Source organism: Podarcis gaigeae, assembly GCF_964106915.1.
Source record: "Podarcis gaigeae genome assembly, chromosome: 3".
In the NCBI taxonomy this organism is placed as follows: domain Eukaryota; kingdom Metazoa; phylum Chordata; class Lepidosauria; order Squamata; family Lacertidae; genus Podarcis; species Podarcis gaigeae.
Window position 1 is genome coordinate 83,139,062 of NC_139680.1, and position 23,108 is coordinate 83,162,169.

Consider the following 23,108-nt stretch of genomic DNA (forward strand, 5'->3'; position numbering starts at 1 on the left):
TCCCAGAGTCCTCTTCGCCGCGCGGGCCGCTTTCGGATAAAATGCCGCTCTCGCTTACGTTCTCTTCCAATGACGGCGGGTCGGGCGGCGTTAAGGGACGGATCGCGGGACGGGGTGCAGAACCACCGTTTCCAGCAACGTATATGGGGTGACTTATGCAGCTGCGTATCTGAATAGACATAAGATTTGTTTCTTCTATGACACTAATAGGTTAGGACCGCTGTCCTCAGGAGCAGATTAGCCAGGATTTCCTTTGCTTAGACTCAGAGAGCTATGGAGGTGCAGTTTGTTTGCTTCTTGCATCTCTCGGAAATCAGTTTAATAGAAAAGGAGTGCAGTTTAGCAATTCCATAGCGACATAAAAAAAACAACTCATCTCAGAGTAACAGTCTCAGATACACGATACGTTTGTATGTATCTTCACACCGTAGAAATGCAAAATAACGAAAGGCTAAGTGCACTAGTAAAGCAGCAGAACTACAAATACCATCATGCAATCGGAACATATGCACTGAGCTCCTCCCCCATTCGTGCGAGGCTTTGTTTTCAAATAGTATAGCCACATCTTCATATTTCTTTCAGGAACTTCCTCGGTGCTAAGTCTCTGTTGATGGCAACGCATTGCATCAGTTGGAAGGGATTGCTCTCTTAATACGGTTATTGCATCAGGTTGAGATGAAAGTTCAGGGCATGTTCTGTGTGGCTCAGCTGTTTGCTGTGACAACTACCCCATCCAGGAACTACTAAAAGTATATTTGCTTACTGAAACCGCTTTTAAGATAGGATAAAGGTGGTCACTGTGGGTGCTCTTGCTCAGAGAAGACCAAGTGAAATTAATGAACATGACTAAATTAGGTCCATTAATTTCAATAGTCCTACTCTAAGTAAAACTTAGTTAAATGTGATGCTTTGCGTCAGGCTAATTGTCATTAGGGCTATCCATAGCAAAGACACAATTATCATTTAAATAGCACTTAAAGAAATAACAACTGCTTTCCAAAATGTATTCCAAAATGTATTTAGTTCATTACCGCAGTCCAATGAAGTAGTTTATTTCCATATACTGTAATCTAAATTATGATTATGTGTCAGGGGCAAGTGGGGGAAGAAAACATAATGATATAGGTGCTAGAATTTAATTAAGGTTTGGGGTGTCAAAGCTAATTTCCTTGGAAGTAATAACCAGACTCGTGTATTTAAGATGTGTGTTAGAAGTTGCTAATCTGGAATTAGCACATGTAAAAGCTAGTTAAGTAGGCAGCTTCCTGGATTGTGTATTGGACACTATAATCCTAGTAAAATCAACAAGTGTTAATGAAATCAGACTGTCTGGAGCAGAGGTTTTCAACCTTTTTGAGTCCACTGCTCCCTTGAACATCTACATTCTTTCTGTGGCACCCCTGTGGGGCTCAGGAACCCAGTTATGTCACCCCTTGCCTGCAGAGCTGGTAACCCCTCACCCTTTTTCAAACATGCTCCCTTGTGGAGTGTTCCCTCAGCCTCCTCTCCTCTCCTGTCTCCTTGGGAGTCCTCTGGGCAGCTGCTGCCCCCACAGGGGCCTGGGACTTGTCTGTCCATTTCCAACAGGAAGAGCTGGTGGACTGGCTGGCTAGGCTCCCTTGCCCGCTTGCTTGCTTACTCCAAGGCCGCCTCAGCTCCTGACAACCAGCACCCCCTGGCCAGCTCCAGAGGCACCATTCACCTGCGAAGCCTGTGTCCAGAACTGCTGCAACTAACAGCTGTACAAGTCTTTGGGAAGCAGAGATGCAAGAGGGCATCAGAGGATGGAGGGAAGGAAGGAAAGAGGGACAGAGGCCAGTGTTGCCCTCTGCACCCTTGACCATTCAAGGCACCCCAGGGTGCCACGGCACACTGGTTGAAAACCACTTGTCTGGGGGGATTAACCATGAGCAGCTCAAAGGAAATAGGTGTTAGAATGTAACCGAGCCAGATGGGCAGGGTATAAATAACAAAAATTAACAACAACAATATGAATGGAGTCCTCTCTCCCTCTGTAGATAAAGAGGGCTTAGTTTAGGGAAAGGGTAGTGATGTAACCAGGACCAGGTGCTTGAAGCCACCTCCCCATAGAACACATCTGTCAGGAGTGAGCTGGTAGTAAATCACACCGTGGAAGTAGAAGTTCATTCACAAAGATGTGATCGGCACAGACTTGTCAAAGTGTCAGCCTTAATGAGCACTGCAACTCATCTCCGGTAGATCTTGTCACCCATGAAGCAGTTGCTGATACAGTGGTACCTCAGGTTACAGACGCTTCAGGTTACAGACTCCGCTAACCCAGAAATAGTACCTTGGGTTAAGAACTTTGCTTCAGGATGAGAACAGAAATTGTGTGGCAGCTGGAGGCTCCATTAGCTAAAGTGGTACCTCAGGTTAAGAACAGTTTCAGGTTAAGAATGGACCTCCAGAACGAATTAAGTTCTTAACCTGAGGTACCACTGTACTGTACTGAAGGTCCCACCTCCCCACAGCTGCCTAAGTCCCCTCCTCTCCAGGATCTCCCCCGCAAGGAATTGAGAGATCGCATCTGCACACAAGCAATCTCTTCTCCATCCTTGTTATGCCTCTTCCTAGGAGACTAGGATTGAAATAGTCACTCAGCCATGAATTGCACTGGGTTACTGGACCAGTCACTGTTTCTCAACCTAAACTCCCTCACAGGCTTGTTAGGATAAAATGAGGAGTGGGGAGAACTGTGGTGTGCTCCTTGGAGAGAAGGGATACAAAAGTAATAAGCTAAATAAAAAGCAATTCAAGTTTCATAAAATGTATTTCATTTTATTAAATGGAGTAGAACCAGGGCTGGCACTAGATGTCATGAAAGTACAACAATTTGTGATTTTCATTAAAGTACTGTTGTATTTTTACTCCCAGAAAAAACGGAGTTTGTTGATTTTCAGTCTATGGTGCAACATATTTTGATAATATATATCACTTGACTTGGCTTGAATGGGGGAAGGAGGCGGCATTCCTCTCAAGCAGTAAAAAGCCTCGGGCCAGCCTTGAGTTAAAAGGCGACCTTTCCTTTGGGTTGAAGAGCGGCGCGCCTACTGGCGCCACGACCTCCTTCCCCGCCCACTGACGTCCCTAAAAAGCTCCCATGATGCTCCGGGAGGGCGGCCATTCAAACCAGAGCGACGTCGGAGCGCAGAAAATGGCCGCGCCCGGAGCGACGCAACGAGAAGGTAAGACTGGGCTTTGGGTTTTCGACGGCGGCCCCTTCCCTTCCCTTGTGGGTCTCTGGGCCTTCGGCATCACCGCGGCCGAGTGACGAGGCCGCTCCGCCTTCTCTCTCTCTTTCTGCGCAGCCGACCTGCCTCGCGTCGCCGACTCCGGCTTGGAACTGCGCGACGCTCCCGCCGTTGCCGTGACTGTGGCGTCGGCGCCGCCCGTGGCTTCGGTTCCCGGCGGCGCCTCCTCGGTGTCTGTGGTTTTCCCCGGCTTCGTGACCCGCGAGGGCTGCTTCCGTTTCACCTCCGAGTTCATGAAGCACGTCTTGTACCAGAGGCAGCAGCTGCCTTTGCCTTACGAGCAGCTCGCCTGCTTCTCCCAGAGGCAGTTTCCGAAATCCCCCGGCCAGGTGAGTTGAAGCTGTTCGCGCATACACGAGATCGCATCCTCGCGTTACACGCTGTGCACACGGGGAAGCGCTGGCTGAGTTTTTCTCTTTCGCATCAGGCGCATCAAACCGACACTGGCTCCAGGATGCTCACTTGTGTGGCAAAAAAGGTCTCTCTTGCACGGTTTTCCGCATGTTTTCAGAGACGAGAGAATGTGGGGTTTTTTGGTGGGGGGTAGGCTATTAAGCCGCACGTGCGGATGTATTCAACTTCCTTTTCCTCATGCTTGCAACCACAAATACAAATTGGGATCTTGGCTTTACCTCTGGGTGGTTTAGACTTGGTTAAAAGTATTTCCTGTGTTCTAGAGTTCACTCTAGATTCAGCTGCAGTTTATCTTTGGTGGTTTCATATGGTTATGGCAAGTATTTGGGGGCAGCCTCTGCATGGTGATAACAACTTGTGCATTTTAAAAGGGATTTTAAAAATGGGAGCAATCAGACCTCATTAAACTCCTGATTATGAGTCTAAGAGGGGGGCTAAGAGCATCACAGGCTAACTTGGATTCATTGGGTGAAAATGTACTTATGCTTCAAGGTTCAATCAGTGAGTAGCCCACCTCACTGATTATATGGGGGATGGATGCATGTGGTTGGATTCTTCATTTAATTTTGAAGGTTAAATCATATAGCTTTAATTACTACTAATAATTGTTCTTAGGACTGGATTAATCAGGAGTTCTGAAGTAATGGGTGCTACTGATGCTGTGTACATCACAAGGACCCACAAACAGTTCCTACTTCTTGACATATGTACCTGCAACAATCATGTGCTGGAAAATGCAGTATTACTGGAAGGAGGGAATAACTCAGTTGGTAGAGCATCGGGTTGTGCATTCCAGCCCCACGCTGGGCAAAAGATTCTTGCATTGCAAGGGGTTGGAGCAGATGACTCTCATGGTCCTTTCCAATTCTATGATTCTACTACTGTTTCATTATTATAAACTTTGATAATGTGCCTTTACCACTTTGGAATCATTACCATGGTGTCAATTGTCTGCTGTGGCTAGAGTTGTAATCCCCCTGAAGAAGCAGGTTCACAATCTGGAGGTACTCCTGGACCCACTTCTGCTACTAGTGGTCCAGGTAACCTCAGTGGCTAGGACAGCCTTTTATCAGCTTCAATTGATAAGATAGCTGTGGCATTTCCTGCATCGGATTAGCCTGACCAGTTATTCATACACTGGTAACTCCAGCTTGGTTTACTGCAATGCACTAAGTGGGGCTGCCCTTGAGGCTGATCCAGAAGCTGCAGCAAGTGCAAAACGTGGCAGTTGGACTACTTATTAGGGCAGAACAGCAGAATATGACCATTGCATTATGCCTCTGCTGAAGGAATTCCACTGGCTGCCAAATGGCTACAGAGCTTGCTCCAAGGTGCTGTTATTGGAGTGTGCATCCTACAGGTACCATTCTACCAGGTGGCCTGTGACACACCATGTTGTAATGGTGTCCTCAGTGTGGCAGCAGATGATCTTTGAAACTCCCTTCCACTGCATATCAGGCAGCAGCTTTCTCCATTGGTGTATCAGTGCCTGCTTAAGAAGTTTTTCTTTCAACAAGTCCTCTAAAATCTTTATCCCAGTTGGTATCTGCCCAGGACCTGAATTGATGTTATGTATATATATGTGTTGCTGTTTAAAAAACTATAAATATAAAAACAGTTTAAAAGTTGCTTTTTAACTTTTTATATATGCAACAGTTTTATATTCATTGTAAATCACATATCGATAGATGACTCATGGGAAGAGATTCATAAATAAAATAATAACAAATGATGTGGTAAGCTGGTCTGTAGTGAGCATAGTATAATACTCCATTATGACTAGCTCCTGGCAAAGAGATAAATCCTAAAATAAAGATTCACTGCTTGTAATTAATGCCCATGAGCTTACTATGCACACATGATACTTCCTAGCATATAGGTAGTTGTCGTATTCTAATAGTTGTCCCTAATCTGCTAATATTAATAACAGCAAATTTAGCTATTATAGAAATGACTTACAATATGGCTAACCCGTGGCTAGCTTTGTACGTTAAGGTACTTACCAGCTACACCTTTTTGGCATCTTTTGGAGCTTAGAGATCTGATTGACTGGCAGTCGTTCTTCAGATTAGCACTTTTGGCCCCCTACCAGAGCTCCTTTAATACGACAGCTGAACTTGGAATAGCTCTTGCATTAATAGGGATATTATGCATTGTATGAAACATACTAAGCAGACAAAACTTCACATTTTCCAATTTTCTAAAGCAGCGTTTTGAACTCCTGTATTATATCTTCCTAGCCAAGGCTGCATCTTCTATGGAACTTGCCTGTTGTATGTTTGTTGGTTTAGTATGAAACTGGGAACACCGGCTTTTATACTTGTTTTGACACCTTCCAAAGGACAGACATACTGTTCCCAAACCTGATCATATTCTGATGCAGATTTTATGGTGTGAGAGAAACTTTGGGTGAAATGGCACTACAGAAATATTAAGTCTTTGTATTTATTGGGGGAATGAATTTCCATAATTTAATTGGTGCTGTGCAGCAGTTAAGAGAAAAGTGGTCACTGAAGGCAAACCACCTTATTAGTAACTGGCTTATTTTATTTAAGTAGTGATTTTAGTATGTTATGATTATGACACTTTCTGGTTTGTTCTACATGTTATCAATTACATGCCTAGACTTTGAGATAATGTGTGAAATAACTATTTTCAAGATTAAATATTGTCATCTTTTCACCTAAAATATTGACATCATTTCAACCACCTTAACCTCACAGGATGAAGATGTGGTCAAAAAAATCAATCCAAAAGATCAAGACAGCAACAACAAGAGGTGTCAGCAAGTACTGAGTGAACTTGAAGGAATGTTTCAGCACTTAGAAAACATGTTCAGTTTGACATTGGTCCCACGAGTTCTTATTCTGCTTGGGGGCACTGCTGTCAGTCCCAAAGAACTCTATGAGATCAATCTGCAAGGTATCTCCATGAGCAGTGCTGATGAGAGTCTGCAGACAGGAGCCTGTATTCGCAAGCTTTTCCGTTCGCTCTTCCTGGCAGATGTATTCAGCGAGCTTCAAGCCGTTCCCACTATGGGTGTCGTCGTTATGGTTCAAGGGCACCGCAACTGTGGCGTTAACTGGTTCAGACCGAAACTAAACTACAAAGTGCCAGCCCGAGGGAGGAAGTTGACGGTCAGCTTATCGTGCAGTCACAGCAAGAATACAGCCCTTTCTGCCAATCAGGAGATGAACTTTAACTTGGATGATTACATATGGTTTCAAGCTCCAGTGACAGTGAAGGGCTTTCGTTACTCTTGACAACGTTTTTAAGAGAGAATGCTTAATTTCCTGTCTCCATATTGCTTTGTAATAAATCTGATCAGCTGCAGCCACAGGTTCCCCTCATTTGAACTTTTTTGCCAGACCCTTTAGAAATCTGTGATGAGCAGATGAGCACTATCATATTCTCCAGAGTTAACTTTCTTTCAAAATAATGGAGCTTAGAAGCAGATCCACCTAGGATTATAGGAAGGGCTTTTGGGGAATTGATTCAAAAGGGAAAAGAGATTGCTTTAAGGCCTACGAAACCTATTACATGATACTTGAAAAGTTATACCAGCGGGGGAACTTCCTACAAAATATTATATTATGGATTATGTTTACAGGTAGATAACTACAATGTTCATGAATTGCTTTGGTTTCTGTGATTGTTCAAGAATCTGGCAAAAGCCATATAACTTTCTGCTTTTTCCTGAGTAATAAATGTTACTGTCTAAGGAGCTATTTTAAGGGTTGTGGCCATAATTAAGAGCAGCACAAACCCCTCAACACTGGAGGCCTAATAACTATTAAAGTTTGCATCCCCACAGGATTATTAGAGTGGGAAAAGTTGGTTTAGAAATATTTATCTGGTGCTACGCAGGTGCTTTGAACTTCAACTCCCACCATCCCTGACCATTGATCATGCTGGCTTCAGGTTCTGAAAGTTACAGGGCATGTGGAGGGCACTAGGGAAGGCTGCTTGTGAACAATGATTTGTCTGAAAAATTACAATTTGGGGTGAAAACACTTTCTGAATTGTGGAATGTAAAATAATGGAAGCCTTTTTGGCTGAAGAGTAGGATACAAATGTTATCTCTCATATTGAAAAGCTCATTTCCTAACAGTTTGCGTACATGAGTACTCTGATTAAGCCTCCTCCTGTGTTTGTCTCTGTTAGTCAAAACTAAAAGCTAACATTGTAAATGTGCTCTTTTTGGAAAAGGCTCTGAAGTACAATCTTTGTGTAATATCAGCTTCTATAAAGCTGCACAAGATGTTTTGCTCATCTTCAATTGCTGTGATCAAAGTGAAGCTATAGTTTTTCCTTCCCATACCTGGTGTCCTCTGGGTGTTATTGGACTCCAGCTCCTATCAGCCTCAGCCTGCATACCCAGTGGTAAAGGATGATGTGAGCTGTTATCCAAAGCATCTAGAGGGAATAAAGTTGGTATTGATCATGTAAAAGCAGGTGACAAAGCAGGTTCTCTACTCATTTGCCACAGTGTACCATGGCACTGATTACAGATAGGTAGCCGTGTTGGTCTGCCATAGTCAAAACAAAAAAAATTCCTTCCAGTAGCACCTTAAAGACCAACTAAGTCAGTTCTTGGTATGAGCTTTCGTGTGTGCATGCACACTTCTTCAGATACACTGAAGATGGCACTGATGTTCTTCATCAATGAAGGTAAACTGCAGGGTAGGGCTGGGGGGTTGGGACAACCACTGTTGGGCAAGCATTAAAGGAACTAGCATCTTGTTCCCAAACAATGGGCAGCATTTTACTTAATGTGAACATACCCACTATGAAGGGTCTGAGTGCTTTACACTGAAGTGAGGGAAGAGGTTAGTTAGTTGGAGAAGTGTGGCTTTCCTGAGGATAGATCCCTATGTGTTTAGGTGGGAGTAACATTTATCAAAAGAAGCTCATGACAGATGTAAGGATAATCGGATGTAATAGGTTTTCCTCAGTTCCCTAAGGAAAGATTTTTTGGGATGGGAAGCAGGAGTAATAAGGAACTGCAAGTTGGATTTTGTTCTGCTTGGAAATTTTCAGGTTAAAGTTGAGACCTATGGGAGATCTAAGAACATATGTTACTTCTTGGGCCAAAGGCATTTGAGCTCCATTTAAACTATTATTTACAAAGCTGCTTGTCTGTTCTGGGTCAGAAAAGTTGCAAACTTTAAGGGAGAGTTTCTCTAGTCTCCAGCATTATGGATTTTCTGACCTTTGGGACATTTTTGTATTGTGTTCTAATTGTTCTGGGAGAGGCTAAACAAACATCCTGCTTTTTAAAATGCCTGTTGAAAGCTAACAGAAGCACAAAAGAAGCTGCATCAGTTACTGCAGAACAAAATATTATAGCTACTGAATGTATTTTTTTAAAACAACACTTTTTTCAGAGAAAATAGCATGGATTATGAGGAAAGTTGACTTGCCTTCTAGAAGGCTGCCTATATAGTGGAGCCCAGCCCTTGGCAGTGTTCCTAATCCTAACTTTACAGCCCCTGCGTACGTACAAACCCAGTGGTAACCTACTATAATCTTACAATGCAGAACACTGTGTTAAAAAGGTTGAGGAACTGTTTCTTCCCACTTGCCATATTTCCTTGAGGAAAATCTGTTGGGGGACTACAAGGCAGTAGTGGGTGAGGTTCATAGCCACTAATACACACCCTCATTCCATTCGCCTCTCTCTCTCTCACGCCACCTTTTCCCCTGCACAGCAGTTAGGCTTATACTGGCACCAGTGCAAGCTGTTTTTCACAAGGGGGGGAGCTCCTTCCCAGCTGTAACTTTCTACCAAAAATTGTCATCCTTGCATGGCAGTTTGCTTCCAGTGAAGCAGCTAAAGCCTATTTTCTAAAGCATACTTGCACAAAGCATAATCCTGGGTGAGGCAGGACTGAAAGAGGAGAGGCTGATTGCCAGATGGGGAGGTTCCTCACCCCTGGGAAATGTTTCTGTTTGATTTTTGTGAAGGTGAAATGAAATGTAAAAGGAATCTGTCTTGTAACAAATCTTGTAAAATCATAATAAGACAAGAACTCTACTACCTTGGCTTTAAAAAGAAGTTGCTTTAATGTAAACAGTGTCTTTTCCCTTTTTTCACACTACTTTGTATGGCTTCCACAGCTAGCCTCGTAGAAAAGTACTTGCCTACCCAAAACTTAAGGAGTAAATACATGCTTTAAGTATTGTTTAGTTGTTGGAAAGCTTCCAACTTTTTGTTCATAGAGCTCTCTGCAATGCTTGTGCCATTTAATATTAACTTACAGGTGTTCCGCCTTCTTCACAAACTGCCTGAAGTCTTGAGCTAAAAGTGCCGGTTCCTCGAAGGCAGCAAAATGTCCGCCCCGTGGCATGTAGGAATAGGTGACAATGTTCTTAAACAACTTCTTTGCCCAGGAACGTGGGATATGAGTAAGTTCACCAGGGAAGGCAGCAATACCAGTAGGAACATAGACTTCAACCCTGTAGCAGAAGATACCATAACTTCTCAAGAGCTTACTAGATAACATAGGAACTGCAAAACACTTTTTCTTAGTAAGCCTCACTGCGGCAAGTTAAGAGAACATGCTCTTCCATAGCCCACCCATTAATACATATTGCATTGTTTGTCTTCTCCAATTTTTTACCACGCATGCAAACTAAACTATGGCTGGTTCACTAGTTATAGCTGTTCCTGGACTGGGACAACTTGCCTTTGTAACTCTTGTTCTAATAACCACATAACTGGATGTGGAAGCATATGGTATGGGGTTTAAGTACCTGTTGAATCCTGCTATGAGATCTTTGAGGGAGGCCATGCTCAAGGTCCCTTTGCTGTGTAATGATAAGAGATGGCGCCTTCTCCTTGGTGGTACCCCATTTCAGAATGTCAGTCACCTAAGTGGATAATTTTCAGGAGTGCACTGAAGGCTCAGACTTTGGGGGCATAAATGTGAACTGGATTCCAATAGTGTCTTGTCTGCTGCATTACGTGAGTTGTATCTAGAGATGCACTCAAATATTTTAATTGTAAGCTCCCCTGAGCTCCTATAGGAGAAATAATATAACTTTACTAGTGAATACTAATAATATATTGGCAACCATGAGGGCTAAATGGTTCTCTTCTTGCAGATGGGTTCCAAGAGAGTTGGGTTTGAAGCTTTTACTCCGGCTTTATAGCAACAGTGGACCCTGTGATAGTTTTGGTAATTGGGGAAAGAAGCCATCATGGACTTTGTTCTCTTAGTGAATCATTTAGACAACTTAAAACTTGGAGAACAATTACCTGATCTTTAGGCATGGCCAAAGAATTCCACAATGCTAGTTGGGGCTTTGTTTATTTCCTTTGAATCAAAGCATGTAAGATTTCAAAACTTGCTTTCAAAAGCAAATTTGTTGTTTTGGAGGAAATACTTCTGGATGTGGCGAAACAGGAATATTGTGCTTCTATTATGTAACCAGCTATTGCTACTACCACCATAACAGCTACAAAAATGCCTTAAGACAGAAAGCACAGCATCTTTGCAGTGCAATGACTTCTCTTAAAACAGCTTCTGGTACCTCTTCCTTACCTGCTGTCAGGAGCATTCTGGGGATTCTGGGAAAGATTCTCCTTGTAAAAGCGCATTGATGGTACAATGGAGGAAGTGACCCAGTAAATCATGATATTGGTCAAAAGGTCGTCAAGAGAGTATTTCCTAAACAGAGGAGTTTAAAGCATTATCATAGTTTTACCATCATACCTTTGGTACTTGACTGCAATTTGGTCTACTAATGCAGAATAGAAAGTGAGCTAATAACATACTACTTTTGGGGTGTGTTATACTGAGAAAAGCAGTGTATGTTAAAAAAACAACGCCAATTTTATTGGCTGTTTGATATGAGAACTCCCCTCCCCCTTTCTAAAGAGGATCCTCACACCATTACACTTGTGGTACAGACCTTTCCAGACCTCCATTGTCCATGTTCCGGAATGATTTGTCTGTCCAGGTGGAGAATTTCTCCAGGATGTATGCAGCGAGTCCCACAGGAGAATCATTCAATCCGCAGCCTAGATCAGGGAAACAGCATATTACTGTTTACATCAGACACTTGCTCCACCTCTGGCTAGGAACTGGGCCCTGCATGGGACTTGCTCAGAGATCAAAGTGAGAACTAGGGCTTTGGATTGCAACCAACTTAATGCCACATCATTCTGGATGTCTTAACTACAAGGGCCTGGTTCTTCCAACTATCTATTTAACCTGGCTGGAGAAAAAAAGCATTTGGCTAGAAAACTGGCCACTGGGAGCACAGGGGTTGCTGCTGACTTTCATCTATGGTACCTTGGCAGTTTGCTCTCCCCCTCCTCCATGTAAGCCCATTACCAGGGGAGCTTATTGTGTGAATCTTGTTTACTTGCAGAGTAAAAGTGGGGGGCAGAGATCTGTGTGTGTGTACAGTAGTCTCGTGTAGGTGTTACATTCCGGGGAGGGGCATAAATATGAAATCACATATAGCCGAAACAACACCTTGGAATTTTACCTGCCAGAGCAAGTGTGAGACCTTCCCAGAGCCCAGTAAGCAGTATAGAGAGCTTAAAAGCTATTTTTGTGCTGGGAAAACCTGGCATGGAAAGAGCTTTTGAGCTCTCTGCCTTGTGTATGTTTAATTTGTGCAATATCAGCTGGCCGGCTACCAAGCACGTACATCTGTGATCATGCAGGTTAAATGCACATAAGTTGTAATCCTACTGTATTACTTTGCCCTTACTCATTTGCTTCTGCAATTGTTGGCATCCTTCAGTCTCAAGACACTGGAGCCCACCTCTGGGGATGAAGGTTTTTAGGAGCCACAGGTGAGAGCTGAGTGCAGAGTGAAGACCAAAGGTGGACAAGCTACTCCAGAAGGAGCATGACATGTCCCCCATCAGTGCTACATCCCATATACTCCTCTTTTGCAATAGAAAGTTATAATTAATGAAGCCTGATTAATCCAAATCTATACAATTTATTGCAGTTATTCCTATGTGCCTTAGCTAGTATAATTTCATTCTGTATGGGGGAGACTAAAATGCCGCTTTTTCAGTGGGGGGCTTCTCAAAACACAGGATGATCAACAAACCTGCTGTGTCAGGCTTGGTGGCCTGGATGTGTAAGTAACCAGATTCTCGCAAAATTTCATAAACGTGCTTCTCAAAGTATGGGAATAAACGACGTGCGTCTTCCCTGGTGAGGCCCACCAGCCATGGTACGTAGGCTCCCAGTAGTAAACCAACCAAGCTAATGTTACTGGTGAAAACCATGTTCAGATGAAGCCCTTTTACAGATCTGAAAAGAAGGCATGGAGAGTGTTCCTGAACTTTCTAGTAAATGTGCTTTGGCTAGCATTAGAGTCAGAACCAGCAAATATGGAAGAACAATGAGAAAATACTTGGGAGAAGTGACATCCAGGGAAGAGACATAATCATCCCTTGTATACACAGGCAGGGATATATTGCTGTTATTTAATACTGCTTTTAATAGTGGTTCTTGTGCAAGCTGGCATTTCTCAGTTGCTTGCCATAAATTCAATTAGGAGCAAAATCTGGATTTTCTTCAGGGCAGAAATTGATTCCTCATGCAGATGTAATCCAAAACCTATGTTTCTGTTCTCAATTACTTCCATGAGTCCTGCTTTGACAAAAATGCTCATTATATTCTCCGACATCCTTCCTTGCAAACAACAACCCCTGCAACCAAGTTACATGAAGAAAGATTATGCCTAGATAACCCCCTGCTTTATAACGTAAATGTAAGGTAAAATAAGGGATGTGGGTGGCGCTGTGGGTTAAACCACAGAGCCTAGGACTTGCCATTCAGAAGGCCGGTGGTTTGAATCCCCGCGACGGGGTGAGCTCCCATTGCTCGGTCCCTGCTTCTGCCAACCTAGCAGTTTGAAAGCACGTCAAAGTGCAAGTAGATAAATAGGTACCGCTCTGGTGGAAAGGTAAACAGCGTTTCAGTGTGCTGCTCTGGTTCGCCATAAGTGGCTTAGTCATGCTGGCCACATGACCCGGAAGCTGTTCCCTAGGCCAATAAAGCGAGACGAGCGCCGCAACCCCAGAGTCAGTCACAACTGGACCTAATGGTCAGGGGTCCCTTTACCTTTACCTTTAAGGTAAAAGTAAAGGGCCCCTGGACGGTTAAATACAGTCAAAGGTGACTATAGGGTTGCAGTGCTCATCTTGCTTTCAGGCCGAGGGAGCTGGCGTTTGTCCACAGACAGCTTTCTGGGTCATGTGGCCAGCATGAATTACCGTATTTTTCGCTCTATAACACGCACCCGACCATAAAACACACATAGTTTTTAGAGGAGGAAAACAAGAAAAAAAATATTATAACGAAACAGTGGATGTATGATTTTGGTGGTTCATGCTGTGGCCACAGACATGTGATCTGACGGTGAGTTTGGGGTAGCCCAATGCAAAAATCCTGAGGATCCATGTGGATCTGTGCTTTGTAACCACGTTTTAGGTGGGGAGGGAAGGAAAAGCGCTCAAGGGACAAGGAGCACGTGTGGGGTGTGTGGAGAAGGATGCTGCTAATAATGCAGAAGAGGGGTATAAGAGGAGAAGGCTCCTCTCCTCTCCCGCTTTGCTCCTTTAAAGCAAGCAGGCTCCCTGTCCCTCTCTCCTCCCCACTCAGCGGCTCTTCTCCCGCTTTGCTGTTTCAAAGCGAGCCACAGAGGAGGGAAGAGGAACCATGGATCCTCTGCTCACGACTGCAGCAGATCCCCCCCGCCATCCGTAGGCATTCGCTCCATAACACGCACAGACATTTCCCCTTACTTTCTAGGAGGAAAAAAGTGAGTGTTATGGTGCAAAAAATACGGTAATCACTTCTGGTGCAACGGGACGGAAACCAGGGCACAGGGAAATGCAGTTTACCTTCCTGCCACAGCAGTACCTATTTATCTACTTGCATTGGCATGCTTTTGAACTGCTAGGTTGGCAGGAGCTGGGACAGAGCAACAGGAGCTCATCCTGTCGCATGGATTCGAACCACCTTCCAACCGGCAAGGCAAAGGGGCTCAGTGGTTTATACTACAGCACCACCCACTTTACCTTTACCTTTATAACGCATAGATATGCACAGCTACTAATTTATGTTGAATGATGAGGGATATGCAATAGAGAGAAGGACCTCCACCACTTACTGTGGCACCATCTGGGCTATGTTTGTGGTGATCTTGGAACCCCAGTCTCCACCCTGCAGGTAATATTCCTGGAAGCCGAGTCTCTGCATTAGCTTGTGAAAGATTCGAGCAGCAGCCAATGAATCAAAGCCTATCAGTGGGAAGAGAAAGCATCATTAAAAGACATCTACCACAGCTTTTAATTAAAAGCAGTGCCCTGGAAGTCCCTCCTTGGTTTATCTGCCACTTACCCTGTTTGTGAGGGGCCTCTGAAAAACCATAACCTGGGATGGATGGACAGATGATCTCAAACACCACATTTTCGCCACTCAGTCCATGACCAGCAGGGTCCGTAAGCAGTGGGATGATCTTATAGAATTCATAGAAGGAGCCAGGCCAACCATGCACCATCAGCAATGGCCTGGCACTCTGACCTTTCGGGGTGTGAGATGGTTTCACATGGATGAAATGAACTTCAATTCCTGCCAGAAATCCAACAGACAAGTTTTAAGTGCTAGCTGCAGCAGAGAAAGCTCACTGTGGAAAATGGGGTTGGGGTTGGTCTGAAAGGATTAATCCCATTACAGGATATATTTATGTGTAGTTCAATGGGGAAATAATTCACCTTCAATGGTTGTCTTATAATGTGGGTACTGGTTGAGGATTTTAACTTGTTTTTGCCAGTCAAACTGGGTTCTCCAGTAGGAGACCACTCTCTGCAGATAGTTGGAGTTGAAACCGTAGTTGAAGGCAGCCCCTTCCAGTGGTTTTGTGTAGCGGGTCTGATCGAGACGCTGGTACAAATCCTACAGAGAAGAGAGAGAGAGAGTCCCCATAAGGAATACTTTCAAAAGTGAGGCATCCTAACCTCTATGAATAGTTCTTAGAGGATCAAAGACTTTCCACTATATATTAGGGGTGCACAAAGATTGCGCTTTCTATACGGCCCTAAGGAATATTGCGCAAAACAGTGTTGTTCATATGGGTTTCTGGCTGGATAAAGACTTTGACTGAAGGCCTCAAACTAAAATAGTTTTTATTAAACACAGATGAGAGAGGCTTTCATTTCATTTAGGAAGAATTATTTCTTTTGTACGATTAAGGAATGGGACGTATAGAGAGTGTTCCATGTCCTAAAATGCCTGCCAAAACTAGGTAAAAGATTCTGAAACAGTCAAAACTCAGGAGAGCTTTCCCGTTGCTAGACAGCATAATTAATTTTGTTCCCAAGGATGCAATTTAGAAAATGTGACCCTCGAAACATATCTTAACTTCTTGAAATATTTTTAAGTCCCTTACAGAAAAGGGGCTGTTGCAATTTTTGAAGCTGCTTTGAACACGTCAATGATAGCATATTGCCAATATAAGCTACCAGGTGACAATTTATTAGTAGAGGTCTTCCCTCTCTTCTTCTCCTCTTTGGCGATTACTCATAACAGAGTAATATTGTCTTCCATGAACATGGTCTTAACAGTGTGTCCATAGGTGACTGTGGAGGCCAAATCTGGATCCACACGTCCTTCCACAGTGGGGGCATGGGATTCCAGGCAGGAGCTGATCACGGTGAGGGTTTGCCAAGCATGCCTTCCTCTTAGCACATTTCTCCCTTTCATCCTTAGTTTGAGAATCTTCAAAGTCCATGACACCTTTGGTAAAGCCTGTTCTCCAACTGGAGCGCTCGCAGGCCAGTGTTTCCCAGTTGTCAGCGTTTATACTACATTTTTTTTAGATTTTTAGATTTGTCTTGAGATAGTCTTTAAACCTCTTTTGTTGACCACCAGCATTATGCTTTCCATTTTTAAGTTTGAAATAGAGTAGTTGCTTTGGAAGACAATACTCAGGCATCCGAACAACATTTTAATGTATTTTTAATCTTTTTTGGAAGCTGCCCAGAGTGGCTGGGGAAACCCAGCCAGATGGGCAGGGTACAAATAAATTATTATTATTATTATTATTATTATTACCACTCCAATGAAGTTGATGTTGAAGAATCATTGCTTCAACACTAGTGATCTTTGCTTCTTCCAGTACACTGGCATTAGTTTACCTGTCTTCCCAAGTGATATGCAAAAATTTTCAGAGGCACCGTAGATGGAATTTTTCGAAGAGTTGGAGATGGCGTTTATAAGTGGTCCATGTTTCACAAGCATACAGTAAGGTTGGTAGTACAATAGCTTTGTAAACAAGCATTTTGGTTTCCCTGCGAATGTCCCGGTCCTCAGACACTCTGCGCTTCAATCGGGAGAAAGCTGCCCTTGTGGAAAGAGAACTGCCTAGGTAGGAAAAGTGGAGGTCATCCTCTGAGTGTGCACATACTACGTTGTCATCAGCATACTGAAGCTCTATGATGGAAGTTATGGTAACCTTACTCTTTGCTTTCAGCCTACTCAAGTCAAAAGAGCTTTCCATCTATTCGATATATGATTTCTACCTGAATGGGCAGTTCAACAATGTGTAGGGCAATGTATAGAGGTCTTCTCAGCCCTCCTCCAACACAGTAATGCTTGAATTGCTAGGGTGATGAAACCTGACACCCTCCCCCTGTTTCAGCTAAACCACAATCCTCTGCAGCCTTCTAAAATCAGATAACATGGCATGGCCACCTCAGGATCACCTGTAGTTCAAGTAATTAGTAGCTGGAGAGTCACAGTGACACAAAGCTTGTTTGCTAGCATAGTATCCCAATGACACAGGAAAACTGGCCTGGCCAGTTTGGGCTTTACCAGCATTCTCATCTGACCTAAAAAAAAAGAGGAACATGATTGGCTGAAAAGAAGGTAGGCAGCTACAGAACCGGAATGTGATCAATCCTTAGTGTAATCCTACTCAGGCAGATTTACACACTCTCAAGCTCACACAGGGCAGTTAGAAATTCAAAACACAATATTAAAAGCAGTTTAAAACAATCACAAAAATAAGCTGGGTCCTAAAAATATACATCTCAAGTGTCAAAAGCCATGGTAAACGCGTTTGTACCATAAATTTTACACATAACACCCCCCCCCATTTCCCTCTTCTCATTTGTACCTGGATTTCCTCCTCTGATGTCGTTACTTTGAAGGTTCTAATTCCTTTATCTTCTTCATCAGTATGTGGTCTCTCTCCAGAGCCCCACCATCCATCTCCCATTTCTAGGGTCTTCGTCCTCTGCCTAGACAGAAGCCAATATACTAGGAGGCCTCCACCTCCGAGCGCACAAGAAGCTGCAATCATGTTTTTCTGGGGTGTGTCATAAGACCTAGAAAGGCACCCAACATTTTGTGAGGCAAAGGCTGATAAGCAATCTATGTGTGCAAAAGAAGGAGTACTTGCAAGTCTCCTTAGAAGCAAATGGTGGGTTTTCACTGAAATGCTTCTTGGTACAGTGGTACCTCAGGTTAAGTACTTAATTCATTCCAGAGGTCCGTTCTTACCTTGAAACTGTTCTTAACCTGAAGCACCACTTTAGCTAATGGGGCCTCCTGCTTCTGCACTGCCGCCGCGCGATTTCTGTTCTCATCCTGAAGCAAAGTTCTTAAGCCGAGGTACTATTCCTGGGTTAGTGGAGTCTGTAACCTGAAGCGTATGTAACCTGAGGTACCACTGTATTTAAAATCGTAGCTTAGTAGAAATTAATAGGACAAAAAAAGTAGTTCTGAAAAAGCATATAATCAAAGGTTGTATATGCAAGTGTTCTTTAAACATTTTAATCACTTTTTATGCTTGCAAGAGGTAATAAACTGAAATTTCATTCTTTGTTGGGCTCAGCAGTAGCCCAAGAATTAAAGATTGGGGTGCATGGAGACACAAAGAGGATTATAGGGCAAGATTTGGTCTATGTGTTAGGTTTCTGTAAAATAAATAATAGTATATTTTACATTAACGCTCCAATCCCAAACATATTTCAGAAGTAAACCCTATCGATTTTGATTGCATGAACTTTCAAGTAGACATGATTAGGATGGCAGCCTTGTTTTAATCATTTCCAGTTATCAACTGTACTTTTCAGGCTACAGATTATAACTGAATATGCATTTCATTCAAATAATCCCAGCAGTAGGGTGAGTGGGTGAATTACTTGTTTCAGATGACTTGCCTCCCCCCCTCCATGCCACTTGTGATTTTGATTAGATAAACAGACAATATTAATTTGCACTGAGAGTTTCCAGGCACTATTGGTATTCTAAAAGTTAAACTAGTTGGAAGCTATTACTACTGCCATCCTGTCCAATAGCTACTGTGTTTAAGACTGGGTTATGTGAAAGGAGCCGAATCATGTAAACAGAATGGGCATACTCTGGGAATATATTCCAAAGCAGAAAACTCAGTTTCAGTCCCCATTTTTTTAGCTTGGCATAACTGCCAATCTGGGCCGGTTTTTAACTGTGAGTTTCCACATTTCATTCCTTGAGAATAATAGAGGATGAGGTTGGGTGCATTTTGTTTGCATACAGCTATGAATGTGCAAATGTAGGCATACCTGAGCATAACATTTTGCTTCATACAGCTAGCTTAAGCAGTGAGGTATGAAAGCCTGTCATTCCTGTAAAGTCTAAGGAGGAAATACACTACTATTAGTTTTAAACAAAATGGCAGAAAGTGCTGTAGAACAGGCATAGGCAAAGTCAGATGTTTTGGGACTACAACTCCCATCATCCCTGGCTAACAGGACCAGTGGTCAGGGATGATGGGATTTGTAGTCCCAAAACATCTGGAGGGCCAAGTTTGCCTATGCCTGCTGTAGAAGGTGAACACACAGCCACCTTTTAAAGAGAAAATAGTCCTAATGAGCACTGCTGCAGGAATTCTCTTTAAATGACATGGTAGGGGAGTGTCTTGTTCATCATTTGTGATGTCTTGCTAGGCACTATCCTATCTACCTCTGACTCCATGGAATTTCACAGTTGTGTGAGTTGGCTGAAGGAAGAACATCATTTCCGAGTGACAAAAATATTGGAAAAATGCAATGTCCCAGGCAAGCAAAACACTGTCTTGCTTTAAAATGTCTTGGTCTTTCACAACAAACGAGTAGTAGTAGAAGAAGAAGAGTTTGGATTTGATATCCCACCTTTCACTCCCTTTAAGGAGTCTCAAAGCGGCTAACATTCTCCTTTCCCTTCCTCCCCCACAACAAACACTCTGTGAGGTGAGTGGGGCTGAGAGACTTCAAAGAAGTGTGACTGGCCCAAGGTCACCCAGCAGCTGCATGTGGAGGAGCGGAGACACAAACCCGGTTCCCCAGATTACGAGACTACCGCTCTTAACCACTACACCACATTGGCTCTCAACAGAGTAACAGCTGCTTATGTATTAAGCAAGAAATGTTAACTCTGAAAGGACCTCAACAATCCAATCCTATATGCACGACTCATTATTTTCAAGGGGGCTCTGTGTCAGGTAAGTGAATATCAAATTGCAGCCTAACTGAGAAACTGAGTTGGGTTACAGGGGCCAGAAATACACCATAATGCAAGGAAAACCCTGATGGAGGAGGTCAAAGACCTCTCTGGTCCAGCATTCTGTTCTGAGCGAAGCCCATAGCCAGGACTTGAGCACAGCAGCTCTCTGCACTTATGTTCCCAAGCAGCTGGCATTGAGAGGCAGTCCACCACCATCCTGGCTAGCAGCCACTGATAGCCTTACCTCCACAAACTTGTCTAATCCTCTTTTAAAGTCATCCAAACTGGTGGCCATCACAACATCCTGCAGCAGCACATTTTGCACTTTGAACTATGTACTGAGTGCAGAAGTACCGTATTTTTCGCTCTATAGGATGCACCTGACCATAGGATGCACCTTGTTTTAGAGGGGAAGAACAAGAAAAAAAATTTCTCCCCCTCTCTGCTCAGCACCCCTTCAGCGAAGCAGCAGGAGAAACGGAGCCCCTTCCATTTCTCCTCCTGCCTGGCTGAAGGGGCGCTGCACAGCTCTGCCTCTCTGCTGAAGCCAGGAGAGTCTTGCTCTCCTGGCTTCAGCAAAAGGAACCCGAAGCCTCTGGAGCACAGCAGGAGCTCCTGCTGCGCTCTGGAGGCTTCAGGCGGCTATCCCTGAAGCCTGGAGAGCAAGAGGGGTCGGTGTGCACTGACCCCTCTCGCTCTCCAGGCTTCAGCGAAAGCAACGCGAAGCCTCTGGAGCGCGGAGGGAGCGCTCCCTCTGCGCTTTGGAGGCTTCGCGTTGCTATCGCTGAAGCCAAGGAGCCTGCATTCGCTCCATAGGACACACACACATTTCCCCTTAATTTTTGGAGGGGAAAAAGTGTGTCCTATAGAGCGAAAAACACGGTACTTCATTTTGCCTGTGCCAAATCTTCCTGTATTCAGCTTCACTGGTTAACCTTGGATTTTAGTATTAGGATAGAAACTTCTCCCTATCTACTTTCTCTACACCAGGGGTGGCCAACTCCCAAGAGACTGTGATCTACTCTCAGAGTTAAAAGCTGGTAGTGATCTACCCCCTTTGGGGGGGTTCAGGACACTAATGTTGAGCTTCTTTGGGGGGGAGCCAGTGATCTACCAGTGATCTACCACATACGTCCAGTGATCTACCAGTAGTTCATGATCTACCTGTTGGATGTGCCTGCTCTACACCAGGCAGAGTTTTATGTGCCTCTGCCCTCCCCTCCACCCTTAATCATATTTATTCCAAATTAAAAGCTCCAGATGTTGCAACCTTTCCTCATTGAGGAGGTAGCTCACATTGATCATTTTAGTTGCCCTTCTCCAATACCCCCTTCTAACCCATCCTTATTTCTAAACTTTGTTCCATTCTCTTATGTAAACTGTGTGCCTGGCATGTGATTGTGGGTTGCACTTTGGCTCTTTTGCCAGTGCCTTTCTGAAGGGCTGCCCTTTGTCCCAAGCACAGCAGTAACAAAAATCAAGCTTATTAATGCACAAAGCATTTCAATTCCTGTCCAAGCACAATAGAGCAACCAGGAGAAGCAGTTAAGCAGTGCTTTTCTGAACATTCAAAATGATTTGCACAATCTTCTTGCAATCCTTACGTCCTGTATTACCCTCATTTGGCAATTGAGGTTTTCCACTGAGAGGCAATGATTTATTTAAGGCCACTTAGTGAGTTTGTGGCAGGAGAAAGCAGCTTTCCATGAAACCACCAGTTTGGGTACATATGACATAGTGAGCAATTTTGCTACTAAGGGACACCCGCATTTCTGAAGATCAGGAGCTTCCCCCTCTTCCAAGTTTCCGAGCTCCTTAGAAGCAGAGTAGTCAGATCCTTGTTTATTTAAATCTCACAAGGATTTAGCTACTCAGAGGCCTTATCCTGGTAAGATATGGCGTTGATTCAGCACCAAGCAGCTTTAGTGGTGCTAATCTGCCTCAAGCAGGATCAGAACTTGATGGCTTTATGGAGGGGCCTATCTTTCCAGCACTTCCTCAGCAAACAGTCCTAGGCTCCTTTCAGTCTGTCCTTTGGTACATATTTGAAGGGAGCTTTAAAAACAAAGTGGCCGTTCTACTTAACTATGCATTGAAATTAAGAGCTACATGGTATTTACCAACCTGATGAACACCCGCTTGTGGATAAAAAGAATTAATTTGGGGGGGGGGTGTTCCCACTGATGGGTGTAGCCAGGGGGGCAACTGCCCCCCCCCCGACATCAAGCGAATAAATAAAAATACTTAACTAAAAGTAGAAACTGTAGAAAGATTTTGACAGACTTTTCTGAGCACTTGGGGTGAAAAAAAAAAGTAATTTAAAACAACTGTTGCTGAGATATTTCATTCAGAATCTGTTTGACAGAGCTAGACAGAGAATGATGACAGGTAGGTGCCATGCCCGCCCCCTAACATAAATCTTGGCTACGCCCATGTCCAGACCTCTTTTCTATGTATGTTTATGTAGGAAGTAGGTATTCCAATCTACTTGAAACATGACTGTGATTACCTACCTGGGCTGGTAGCTATTCTAGTTTCATTGCTCCACAATAAAAATAAGGAGTTTGAACTGCCCTTCGCTTTTTAATTTCAGAGCACAGTGAACTGGGTTGGCTGCCCTGGCTTCACGACTCTGCAGCCAGCATTCAGACCAGTCCCTCGCCATATAGCTTCTAGCTAAATACCAAGTCCAGCTTATCCCACCCCATAAGCTCCCCCAAGAGCAGCGCCTGCTGCCTCCCCTTTACACTCACCTGACATTCTGCAGGATCTGCTGCCACATGTCTGCAAGATGGGCCTATGAATTAACAAGAGTTCAGCTTTGACCCACGGACAATGCCGTTGGAAAAACCTTCCTAGGTCCGTACTTCCGCCTTCAACTGCCTGTTCCCAGTGCTCCATTGAGTAACATTGA

General features: G+C 43.9%; 2 protein-coding genes across 2 annotated transcripts; one reads left to right on the forward strand and one right to left on the reverse strand.

The window, feature by feature from the left end:
* Positions 1 to 46: 46 nt before the first annotated feature.
* Positions 47 to 7,019, forward strand: MAD2L1BP (MAD2L1 binding protein). Its single transcript, XM_083732768.1, has 5 exons — positions 47 to 148; positions 583 to 1,295; positions 2,735 to 3,206; positions 3,330 to 3,601; positions 6,410 to 7,019. The coding sequence occupies exons 3-5, from the start codon at positions 3,122 to 3,124 to the stop codon at positions 6,947 to 6,949; spliced, it is 897 nt and encodes a 298-aa protein (XP_083588894.1). The 5' UTR covers positions 47 to 148; positions 583 to 1,295; positions 2,735 to 3,121; the 3' UTR covers positions 6,950 to 7,019.
* Positions 7,020 to 9,728: 2,709 nt separating this feature from the next.
* LOC310841455 (epoxide hydrolase 1-like) lies at positions 9,729 to 23,106 on the reverse strand. The gene is made up of 9 exons (XM_083732570.1): positions 22,948 to 23,106; positions 17,844 to 18,054; positions 15,442 to 15,622; positions 15,068 to 15,298; positions 14,838 to 14,967; positions 12,765 to 12,970; positions 11,604 to 11,712; positions 11,234 to 11,359; positions 9,729 to 10,145 (listed from the first exon to the last, which is right to left on the reverse strand). The coding sequence occupies exons 1-9, from the start codon at positions 22,974 to 22,976 to the stop codon at positions 9,944 to 9,946; spliced, it is 1,425 nt and encodes a 474-aa protein (XP_083588696.1). The 5' UTR covers positions 22,977 to 23,106; the 3' UTR covers positions 9,729 to 9,943.
* Positions 23,107 to 23,108: the final 2 nt, after the last annotated feature.

Excerpts from the sequence above, each read along its gene's own strand:
- LOC310841455 (XM_083732570.1), bottom strand. The coding sequence starts at position 22,976 with ATGTGGCAGCAGATCCTGCAGAATGTCAG. Across the intron at positions 18,055-22,947 it reads CAGATCCTGCAGAATGTCAG|GTCTTATGACACACCCCAGA; the intron begins GTGAGTGTAAAG and ends GTGCCTTTCTAG. Across the intron at positions 11,713-12,764 it reads CACCAAGCCTGACACAGCAG|GCTGCGGATTGAATGATTCT; the intron begins GTTTGTTGATCA and ends TCCCTGATCTAG.
- MAD2L1BP (XM_083732768.1), top strand. The coding sequence starts at position 3,122 with ATGATGCTCCGGGAGGGCGGCCATTCAAACCAGAGCGACGTCGGAGCG. Across the intron at positions 3,207-3,329 it reads CGGAGCGACGCAACGAGAAG|CCGACCTGCCTCGCGTCGCC; the intron begins GTAAGACTGGGC and ends CTTTCTGCGCAG. Across the intron at positions 3,602-6,409 it reads TTCCGAAATCCCCCGGCCAG|GATGAAGATGTGGTCAAAAA; the intron begins GTGAGTTGAAGC and ends TTAACCTCACAG.